General features: G+C 37.2%; 1 protein-coding gene across 7 annotated transcripts; it reads right to left on the bottom strand.

The window, feature by feature from the left end:
* Window positions 1-232: 232 nt before the first annotated feature.
* LOC149152880 (uncharacterized) lies at window positions 233-11,665 on the bottom strand. 7 transcript variants are annotated; one of them, XM_089440757.1, is made up of 12 exons: window positions 11,512-11,535; window positions 11,225-11,416; window positions 4,594-5,134; window positions 4,355-4,485; window positions 4,129-4,176; window positions 3,948-4,001; window positions 3,720-3,821; window positions 3,429-3,635; window positions 3,153-3,238; window positions 2,829-3,061; window positions 1,065-2,567; window positions 233-968 (listed from the first exon to the last, which is right to left on the bottom strand). In XM_089440757.1, exons 3-12 carry the CDS (start codon window positions 5,069-5,071, stop codon window positions 580-582), a joined length of 3,231 nt encoding a protein of 1,076 aa, XP_089296883.1. In that variant the 5' UTR covers window positions 5,072-5,134; window positions 11,225-11,416; window positions 11,512-11,535; the 3' UTR covers window positions 233-579. The 7 variants fall into 7 exon arrangements, with proteins under 7 accessions (XP_089296883.1, XP_089296884.1, XP_089296882.1 ...); XM_089440758.1 differs by having other exon boundaries at window positions 2,853-3,061; window positions 11,225-11,665; XM_089440756.1 differs by having other exon boundaries at window positions 11,225-11,664.
* Between the last annotated feature and the right edge of the window lie 495 nt (window positions 11,666-12,160).

Raw genomic sequence — 12,160 nt, 5'->3', positions numbered from 1 at the left:
ATGATTTCACTGCAACAGTAAATGAAGTCATCTGCAATCAGTCAAGAGTCACGAGATACATTCATAATATAGGTGATATGAATTTAAGAATATGCTCTGAATGGTGCAGCAAATGTGTACAACTGAACAGAAATCTTAAAAGGCCCAAATCACATGGATATCTTTCCCTGATGTTTATACTTATGCATGTAATCAACAACAAAAATGATGGAAAATAAATGGCTCAGGAAAATGACTAATTGAGTCATGTCAAAGATGAACAAACATCAAATTCTCTTTTTTCACTTTCCACTTTATACAAGCCGTTGCAGCATCTAACATCCAGTACAACTTTCACAGGCAAATATGCCTTTGAGCTAATGAAGAAAAGATATTCGTAGAAATTCATGCATACACAATTCGACTACAAGGTCTTGAGTATCCAGAGCAGGGGGTGCTGACGATTTGAGTATGCAATCCACAGAGAATCCATCCACAATAAACCAAGCGAAGCTATCTCCCAAGTCCCAAGCGAAGCTATCTCTGACTGCACATACCTGTTACCTGAGCCCTTGGGCACTGCAAAAAGTGTGTCAAACTTTAGTCTATTACGTTTTTCTCATCAGGTTTCTGTCTCCTTGGCATGTACCTAAAATGGCCTTTTTCTGGCTTTAATCCCGGCATTCTTCTAGAAGCAGCTCCAACCCCCATTTCAAGTGACTTTGTCCGTGTAACTTGTCCACTTGGAGGTCCACCTAGCACAGTTCCAATACCACGATCAAAAGGCTTTTGTCCACCTCGATCAGTTTCAACTGAACTGGCAGCTACATCTCCAGGTTGCAAATTTCCATCGGTTTCCAAAATTGTTCCAGTATCATTGCTCCCAGGATCAGGAGATGCAAAAGAAACACCACTAGAAGATATTTCACCTGCATTAGAATCCAAATATACAACCTCTCCTTGACTGCATGCAGTTGCATTTTCCCATCCTGCATGACAACCAGGAAAACATATTCAGTTATTTTTTTATAATGGCAGCTTTAGCATTTTCAACAACGACAAGATGAAATATAAATTCCACTCACTTTGGGAAAGGAATACTGCTGCTGCATCACAGGCTGACCGAAATTTAGATTCTCGCTCATCTATAGTTTCAACTACTTCAATCTGTTCATGACTGCCACATTCATGTCCCTCTTTAGGCCCATCTAAAACCTGAATTCCACTTTCACTGATTAATATCTTGTCAAGAGTTTCTCCTTTTCCACTGCAATAGTTACCAGAATCTTTGTGAGATAGAGCATCAGTATAGGAATTACCCCACTTTAGAGAGGGACCGGAACAACTCAAGTTCTCAAAAGTATTTGTACCATCCTTTAATGGATAGGCAGCAATATTATTAATTGCAATCCTACATTCAGCATTAAATTCTGCTTCTCCGTGCCCATAATTATCACTGTTCATGGCGCCATCTGTACTAGAAAACTCCAGATGACTGCAATCTGCTACTTGACCAACTGGTCGCCAGAACTTCATCCCAGCCTTGCTGGGGCCACTCTGCTTGGCAGGTTTTTCAAGGTTAGGCTCTCTGTCTGGATGTTGAGGAGATTCCCGCTCACCTATTGAATTAGGATTAGACGTGCAGGGTCTAGCACAAACATTACTAGTGCGCATTAGAGGTAAGGCCCCATCCTTTGAATCCAACTGCCAATCCTTGGAACTTCCAAAAGAACTGCTACTTGAATTACAGATTTTTCCATCTGTACTACAGTCAAACTGATCCCAATGTTTGTGATCACTATTGACCATAACAGCATGTTTCAACCGCCTCGGTTTTGATACTCCATTTGGAAAATCGTTAATGCATACAGACATTGATCCTATTAACAGTTCATCATTGCTGATTTGTTCTGCTAAATAGCCAGAGCCACTCTCATCACATGTACCAAGAACCCTTGCATCATCATGCAGATCAGACGTTTCGCATGATTCAACAGTAGGAATGCCCACGCCATTTTGCTCTACCTTAGTAGTCCCCTGACAAATTGGCCCGTCATGACTTGCATCAGGTGAAGACTGAACAGAGTCAACTAATTTGGCATCATACATATCATCAGCATTGTCTTTTGGCATTCCATCCAATGTAATAACTTTCTCAGAGTCTGCCCTTGATGTCTGTTGGGTCTTTCTTGTCCAAATCCTGTAGCTGTTCCCAGAAGACGAAGGTCGTCGAGTTATGGATTTGTCATTATAACAAAATCTCTGCCCTGACACTGAGTTTGAAATTGTGACTCCACCTAGTGAGACTTGTCGAACCGTCGAACCATTATAGGATTTCCTGGTTCTCTTCAAAGTGCTCTGTTGGATTTTCCTTTCTGAAGAATGTGAATGATTCTCAGACACAATCAAATCTGTCTCATTAAAACCTTTTCGTTCTCTCCAGCCTCTAGCAAATTTTCGATCAACATAAGTTTTGTGCTGCATTTCTTGGTGATTGTCACAATCTAGCTCAGGATACACTGGAACTCCTGCTGATGAACCCTGAGAAGCCCTAGATTCCAAATCATTATCAGTGGAACCAATATGACCTGCATTCAGCATCATGACAAATTCTTCAATATAAGATGTATCTTTGCAGAAAACTGAACAGCATGCAGTTGCAATCAACCCTACAATATTCTGTGCTATCATGGTAGGAATACAATTTAAACAGGCTCACCAACACTAACACTAATATCAACTGAAAGTGTGACATTGTGGCAAGAGTCAACTTTAAACAGACTAACATTCAATAATCTCAACAACTGAAACTGTGCTATCACAGCAAGAGTCCAGTTAAACAGACTCACTTCGCTGTATATCCAGAACATTACCGTCACCTGACTGTTCTTGACTGTTCAGATCATGCTCAAAGGACGAACTGGAAGGACTCAATTCAGCAGCTGTAAGAGATCCCTCTTCACCAAAATCAGTAGAACTCAGCCCAGAATCAACAGACTCCACATTTACTGCCTGCTCTTTTTCTTTCAACTCTTTCTGCCTTAATTTCTTAAGGCGTTTCCTTTCAAGAAGCTCTGCGCGCCTGAAGGAAACAAAAAAAAAAACTGAGGTTTACACATTCAAATAATTAAAATATATCTTACCAATGTATGTAAGCATGTTTGGCATATTACTTTCTCTCAGCAGCTTCCTCTTCCTCAACAAGCATTTTTTGGCAGCGAAGAGCCTCTGCATCCTTGTCAACAAGCCAGGCATTTACCTGCCCAGTATGGCAGCATTCAAGAGAGTGAATAGATTTCTAGTAGACAGCATTAATATCAGGATTTCTTTGACTTTCAAATAGATACAAGTCTCCAAAAAGTGAAGTTTCAACACAAAAGTAATTGTTTTTTACTTCATGGTAGAAGTAAATCTGCAAAGTTGCAAACCAAATACCAATCCAAACTTACCAGTCTCAGCTCAACCAAGAAACCCATGGAAGCAACCAGGTTCCGGAACTCAAGAATAACCTTCTTTGTTTCTGCACCAAATACAAATTTCTGCACAGATGAAGCTGTACCTGCACATAGAAATGTTTTTTCGCTTGCATCATCCAGTATGGTAAATAGATCTGCGGCTGGTAGTGGAAATCTGGAAGGTTTAGTTTGAACCACATCCTGTCAAATAAACACATCAATTAGCATTGACTTCAATTTATATTGTGACCATGAAAACTCAAGCAAACATAGTTCAATAATTACCAGAAGAGCAGCCCCAGCTTTGACATAGAACTGTGGCAAAGAAGGAAGAGGTTTCCGAATAAAAGTTGACATGGCCTTTATAATGGAGGACCCAGGTATTTCCTGCAGAATAAAACCTGTGCAGTTAGGCAATTTTGGCACATGTGCCATTACCTATTTAGAGTCTAGACATTCATTCCCCACAACAGAACAATAACATCAAACAAAAAATACTGGGGGGCTTTTCACCTCCAGTATTGCATTCTTGAGTGATACAATCTGTCTGGCATCATCCGCAGAAAGCTGCATTCCCCAAATAAAAGAACCATTTAGGAATGCTCTTGACTATGGTTTTAGAAAATGCAAACTGGAAAAAATCACACAATAAGAAAAAGGTAACTGACAATATCCTAGCAAGTGTGTAAATTACCTTGTCCCAAAATTCAGCCAAATCTGCCCTCTTTTTTACTGAATCCTCCTGTGAAACATCAAAATGATCAGAGAAGCATGACCAAAAGAGTGAATCTGACCAAAAACTTAATTTACAAACAAACACATGACTCAAGGGATGAGTGGAAACACATGAATCAACAAGTAATTGATTCAAATCTAAACAAGGTAAAACAATTTCATAACAAAGTATCAGCAAAAACCACCTTTTCAAAATTTAAAAGACGGCGATGTACTCGAATATGCCTCCTATGGTTAAGATGGGAACAGAATTCCCGTGAGCATTTCTCACACTTAATCATCTGCACTTTAGATAACAAGGGCCATCCAGGAAGATCTGTAACAGAAGATGAATTGATAAGAACTAGGACTAATTTCAACTAAGCAAGACAAGGATCCAGTAAACAACTACGCAAAAGATACCTGATGCATGAGACTGACATACATTTTTCAGGCTCACCGTTGACCTTTGCAGCAGCCTGGGCAAAGGCAACTACAGCCTCAGGAAACTTGAGAGAAGGCATCTGCTCTGAACTATTCTGCAGACCCTTTCCAAAAGATCCCGTTTCCTTCATATTGTTGTGCAATGACTCCTTTACACCATTCAACTCTGTTAAAAAAGAGCCACCACCTACATTCTCTTGCACACAATCGGTTGGATCCATTCCAAGCTCAACCGTCGAACTTTTGGAAAGCTTGTTCCCACTATGTTGATCTAAGGCATGAAGCAAGTTAATCAGATGCACAGAATTATCCCCAGACCGTGAAAACAAAAGAGGGTCCTTTCCAATCGCTTGCCTCATAAGCTTGTCAAATGGCTCCTGTCCTTTCCTATCTGATTTATCCTGATCCCTGGACTTCATCTCAGAATTTGATGATGGTTCAAACAGACCTGTTCCTGCTAGTTTTCCAAATGGTCGCATATTAAATAATAAGAATTGCAATATTTTAATCTCAGTTCCTTCTTCTGCTTCTTCAGATCACACCTATTCACATGTAAAAGTGATTTATAAAGGTTAAAAGTACTCAGTGCGAACTACCTAGCTTAACAGATTTCAAAAATGGTATCTTCAAAATACAAGGCCAGCTTAAATGAGGCATAGCAGCTCTTAGGTGAATGAGCACAGGCATTCCAAAAATATAAAATAAGACATAGGATACCAACTTTGGTACCAAATCAGTTACAAAATCCATTACATGATTAACTTAGATTTACAGTCCATTTTAGCTTAAGTCCATGTGACATGGAAGCCATAACACCTATACACAACAATATAGTCATATAATATTCTTTCCCTAGTTTGTTTATCTCATATTTGTTTCATTATTCAAAAATTCAAATACATGTTAAAGAAACTGTCTCACAGCATACAGCTCACAGCCCTAAGACAAAATAAATGAAAATGTATGTTTTATGTTTCTCGCATAAGGCTATATATTTGTCTTTTAGGTCAGATGTATAAACCAGCCTAGATCCATCTTAACTCCAGATCTACCAAGAGGGATCAAAACTCTTCACTCTAAAAGAGGTTTGCATCTTGAGATTTGATCCATCTCAGTGCTTGGTAGATCTGGAGTTAAGATGGATCTAAGTTGGAAACACATTGACTTGACTTTTTATTTTATTATGATCAACATCTCTACCATTTACGTGTTTTATTTTATTTTATTTTTTTAATTTTATTTTATTTATTTTTATTTTATTTTATTTATTTTTATTTTATTTTTACCAAGTCAAAATGTTAAACAGGACATTACAACATCTCTACTGTACTGGGCTGGAGAGCCCCTCTCAGGGCAATAAGGCCACTTACCTTAGTCTTTAAATTATTTACAAACTATCAAAGTAAATACTAAAAAGAACCTGGACTTCTGTGCCTAACTTTTCACAAAAAACAGTGACTGGCTCATACTCAAGGACTTACAAACCAGATAGAAATTAATTAAGAAAAAAATATCTCAAACTAAAAACAAACAGACGGTTTCCTAAAATAACACCCAACTTTCTGTCCATCTCAATATATAAACACACTACAGTCGTCATTAATTTCTCAAATCTGTGTCTGTATGGTTTGAAAGCACACCAACAGTTTCCTGAATTAACACCCAACTTTCTGTCCATTTAAATATATAAACACATTACAGTCGTCATTAATTTCTCGAATCTGTGTCTATATGGTTTCAAAGACCTTGACTATAAAGGTGAAAACAATGTTAGAATCGAAGCCATAACAGCTCTACACAACAAGATAGCCATATAATATTCTTTAACTAGTTTGTATACCTCATCTTAGTTTCATTACTCGAACATTCAAAGAAATGTTCAGGAAACTTCATTTCATAGTACAGCTTAGTCCTAGGGCAAAATAATCGAAAATATATGTTTCTAGCCAAAGGTATCATGTTTATCATCTTCATTTATTTTTCAAATCTCTGTATATAGGGATAAAAAGACCTCCTTCACTATACACCTTAACTCCCTAAAAGTTCTGTGACACGCTTGTAAACACATATCAGCAATATGGTGAGTTTTTACTTTCAAATTCTAGCTCCAAGAAGTATATAAACAGCACACTTCACTAAAAAAATTACTAGAACCATAATGAATTTCTAAAACCTGAATTAACTCAGAAAAAGGTGAAAGTTAACTGTCTTTCCAACATTGATCATTTCTTTATGTCGCACCGTTCAATAATATGGATGTTTTTTCAAAATTGGTTGGAAATGGGGCAGCCCCATTGAAAAGCTTATCAAGTCCCATCTCAGGGTTCTATTGAGATTCTATAAAGCCTCTCTCATGGTTCCACTCAAAGTCTACCAATTCTCTTCCAAGACTCTGCCATGAACAGTCCATAAAGTCCCTTCTTGATCTGTCTCTCAATAGCAAAGAAAAACAAAACTGATCCATCCCCACAAAATCCTAGCAGCCTCCAAAATGTTAAATTTCATTGAAGACAAAATGTTAAATTTCATTGAAGACAAAATGTCAAGAATTTTCAATGTGGTCTTCGAATATCTAAAAAAGTTATTTAAAATGGAAGTTCTTTAATAGACTCCTCCATGCTGGAACATGAATATTGGGAATATTGAGTTGAGCAGGTGAATTATGGTTAGAACTTGACAGAGAGCTGTCAACCACAAAAATATAGAACAACTCCTCCTGCCACTAATAATTCCCGATTAAAATATGTCAAATTCCAGATTCAATGAATCATAAAGCCTGCTACAAAAGACAAGGAAAAGCCACAGTGCTGCTAAAATACTAACACAATAGTTTCTTAGCCAGTTTATCTAGGGTACACAGCTTTTTTAAAAGCATGTTCATCTAGAAGTTAACATACAAGAAACCTTTTTTCAAAAGAAGAAAACCCTTCTGGGGAACTCTTAGGCACTTCGCTGCATTTTAAAAATGCTACCCAATGCAAACCCACTGGTGTTGATTATGGCACCTAACCCAGCAGGAACATCAGATGAGGAACGCAACAGAGGCAGCCAGCCAAAGGGATCAACCCTGAGACCTCTTAAATGAAGCTCAAACTTTCAAAGCACTCAAGCTACCCCACCAGGCAAGATACAAGAAATCTTTCATATTAGCAGGCATGAAAATTTTAGATCCAAAGTTCATGGCCAGACAGAAAGCATCACCTAGATCCCAAAATTAACAATGATAATTGCAAAGAACAGTTGGAAAATTACTGAATATACACTACAGCCTACCTATACATGTATATATATAGATAGAGAGAGAGAGAGAGACCACAGGGGCATGGAACATACACCCACACTACTAACTCTTCATAAATTGATCAATTTTAACTTGTTTTATCCCTATTGATTTAGGCTCTGACCCTTATTTCTGTACCTGTGATTCATTGGATCATAAAATATATTTTAATGTTTTCCATGGTTTTTGATTGAACTGATTAACTTTGGAATACTGCATTAATAATTATATTTTGCAACTATATAGCTTAAGGGTGTAAACCTATAGTTTGTTCTATCACATTTTAATAATGTATCCATTGTTTCCCACTACTACAACAATTTTCAGTACCCAGCATCACTTTGAATGTTCATTGCGTTGATGAACACAAAACAAACATCTATATGTTCCAAAGTCTATGGTTGCAATACATCTTTTCTTTTTCAGCATGGTATTTCCCTTTTTCCACTGCCAAAACAATTAGCATGTGTTTTACTTTTGTAGATTCATAGCATTGTCAAACATTGAAAGTGTCATGACGGTATTATATAAGACTACCTGTTTCCATCTTCATGATGCTATAGAAGATAATTGTTTCCATCCTCATGACGCCATAAATTATTGTTTCCATCTTCATCAAAAGTTATCCAACTTTAAAGGGTTTGTAGCACCAGCATATGTTGGAAGTGACATGATGATGCATAAAATTCATCAAGGGTTTCCACAAGATATACATATGTCCATTCCCATTGGTCTTCAAGTTGCATGATACACATAAGTGGATAAAGGCCCACCCCCATGTCCTACTTTCCTTTATAGGCAAATCCCACTAGCACAATTGGATTTCTGTGGATTTTGTTTTGTAAGGCAGCAAAGGTTCAAAACTTGTGATGGTCAGGAAGAGACACCCAAAAATACAGCCATGTTAAGAGTTGGTGTGACCCAGGCCAGGTGTTATCCCCAGGTAATTTTGCCTGCTTATATGCCCCCGAGTTGTAGTTTCTTAGGCCATAGGCTAGTCCCCCAAGTCCTGGACAAGCTAGTAAGCAAAAAAAATTGCATGATACAAACCCATTAATTTTCATAAAACTCAAACTGCATAGAATAGTACATTTTCATAAAACTCAAAAAAAATTGCATGCTACAAACCCATTAATTTTCATAAAACTCAAACTGCATAGAATAGTACATTTTCATAAAACTCAAACTACATAGAATAGTACCTCCTTTGCAAACATAAGTAAATAAGATAACCATTGCCACACAAAATTGATAGTAGGCTGTATGATTCTCATATCCTAGAACAAGACAAGCATCCATTTGACGTAACAAGAATGGAATATTTTTTCTATTTTTCATTTGGGTACATTTATTTTCATCATATGACTAATATTTAAAAACCTATTACCCTTACAAACACCTAGTAACAATGAAAAATGCATTTAATTTCATTATTGACTTACCGTGCAAAACCTAGAATGACCTTAGCATAAGGATATTTCAATAGATAAAAGACTGCGTTTGAATTATCTCTTAAGGGCACAAACGGCACACAGTACACCTATGACGGCAACTTTCAATGTTCATTTCTCTTAACAAATTTGGAGGTCACAAGCCTGTTCGAATCAATCCACAAAAATATTATAAAATATAAAGCCAACAGTATATATGGATCCAAACTGAATCTCGGCCACTTAAGAGCTTGGTCCACCAACCACTAGACAATAATTTTATTTTTGTTTTCTTGTGCCACTATCCTTTACTGTTTGAACTTCGAAGTAAAGCTAAAATTTACTATAACCAATATTTTCTTTTATTTTCCTAAGCACAGCATCTTTGAATATTTACATGTCAATATACGATTTAATATTCTGTGCGATTATTTGTTTGGATTCAACAGAGTGACCAATTACTGAGTTAATATCCAAAACCTACGATAACCTTACTACAAAGATAATTCATTAGCCAAACGAATGCATTTGAATAATCTCTTACAGAGGGCAAAAGGATATTTCATTAGCTAAACGAATGCATTCAATCATCTCTTACAAGGGGCAAAAGGTACACCTGCCACAGCAACTTTCGACATTCACTTCTACCAAATTTAAAGGTCACAAGCCTTTTCGAATCAATCCAGAAAAAAAAGGATAAAATATAAAGCCAACCGTATATATGGATCGGACCTGAATCTCAGGCATTGAAGATCTTGGCCCAACAACTCCACTAAGCAAGATTTTTTTGTTCTTAGTCCACTACCCTTTGCTGTTAAAAGTAAAGCCAAAATTTACTATAGTCTATGCTTTCCTTCACTTTCATAAGCAGTTTTTCGGCATCTTTGAATATTTATGTATCAAAGTAGCAATTCAATGTTCTGTGGTATGATTTACTTGGATATCCAAAACCTACAATAACGTTACTGCAAGGGTATTTCATTATCTAAACGAATGCATTTGAATCATCTCTTACAGGTGACAAAAGGTACACTTACCACAGCAACTTTCAACATCCATTTCTCTACCACGAGTCCGTTTAAATCAATCCACAAAATAAGCATAAAATAGAAAGCCGACTGTATATATGGATCGGAACTGAATCTTAGACACTTAAGAGCTTGGCCGAACAACTCCACTAGGCAATCTTTTTTGTTTTCTTGGGCCACTGGCCTTTGCTGTTTGAAGTAGAGCTAAATTTTACTATTATCTATATTTTCTTTCATTTTCCTACGCAGTTGTTCAGCATCTTTGAATATCTACATGTCAATATTCCAATTTAATGTTCTGCCTGATGATTAACTTGGATTCGACAGAGTGACCAAAGTTCAATTACACCATTACTCGCCAAGAGACTCCAAAATCAAGGCCTTCCTCTCACAATTATGACATCCCAAAACTTTATAATGTCCAAACATGAGCATCGGACCCTACATAAGATCATATGGGTCGCCCTTTAGTGGCCAGACGGGAAGGAAAAGGCCACCTCACCATCCATTTCAACAGCCAAGACCAAGGAAAGTTTGCCCGGATAGACAAACTCTACTAAAACGCTAAACCCTGAGCAATTTCATCATCAACCCCATACCCTTGCCCGCAAATCTGATGAACCAAACCCTAACCACCAAGAAACCCTCGTATAAACCCCTACTAATCCCCCATCACAGAACAAACCCCGTAAACAGAAATAAACGCAACATCATGAAAAAAACCTGAAAAATAAATCAGTTCGACCGCCGTATTCTCGCATACTTTAGGGTTTACGCATACCAGAGTTGTGGTGTTTCACGAGCAACGGCAAATAAACAGTAATGCCAACGAAATCCAAAAGAATCACGAGCAGGGTAAGAAAAACATTTACAAGAACAACAAATAAGTCGTACCTGCAATGATTAGTCGTCCCGCCCGCGGCTTTCACTTCAAAACCCTTCGCGAACTCAGCAGAGCCTATTAGCGGCGATCAGAGGAGAATTTCTTTACAAGGAAGGGGAGTTCGATCCCGTACAAATGAATTCCTTCGCGATCGGGCTGGTCTTTGCGTAGTTATGAAGATCACTCGCAGGCGGACGAATAAACTAAATACAAAAATGTGAATGTAACAAAATGATTATTGTTGTTTTTGTAAATATAAATTAAATATAAATAAAATAGTGCGTGGAAAAATTAGAACTGTCTTGTCTGCTCCCGCCAGATCTATGGAGTCCAAGCCTCCTTTCCGAGCCTGGGCCTTGCCCGAACCCTAGCTCTCCACCGCCTTTGCCTTCCTTTTCCGTTCGATTTCCGTACTCCGTGCCTGGATTTCTAACGCTGGACTATAGGTCCGGACGTATTATATTCTCTGGTCTCCTTTCCGTCAACTTCCGGGATGTTAGTAAATGTGGAGTCTGTCGCTGCGTGTGGGCCTTCTTATCTGATTGGCGAGAATTTGTAGTTATGGAACTCAGTTCGTTATTGGAAGTATGTAGGATTGGAGGTGTACAAACACAACAATTCTATATTGGAGGTGTTTATAAGGTATTACTTACATTAAATGTTTAAATTTAATTATATACTTGGTGGTTTCTTTGTTAATTTAATTTAAATATAATCTTCACGGGAAAATTTTAAAAAATGATAAGTGTATAATATTTTAATTGATTGAGTTTTGTTTTAATGGTCACGAAAAATGTTGTTATTTTTTTACAAAGATTTAATTTCCATATATAATAAGGTTGTATAGTTAGTGTTTTAGTTTAATTATTGAATTTTGAATGGTATGAATGAATTTTCAAATTTGAACAAGGGCTTAATTTAATATAGTTAAATTAAAGTTAAAAATA

Source organism: Pinus tabuliformis, chromosome 9, assembly GCF_031772625.1.
Source record: "Pinus tabuliformis cultivar Carrire ecotype Pingquan chromosome 9, CPIR1, whole genome shotgun sequence".
NCBI lineage: Eukaryota > Viridiplantae > Streptophyta > Pinopsida > Pinales > Pinaceae > Pinus > Pinus tabuliformis.
The sequence above is the reverse complement of the archived record's forward strand: the minus strand, read 5'-3'. Positions and strand labels throughout refer to the sequence as shown.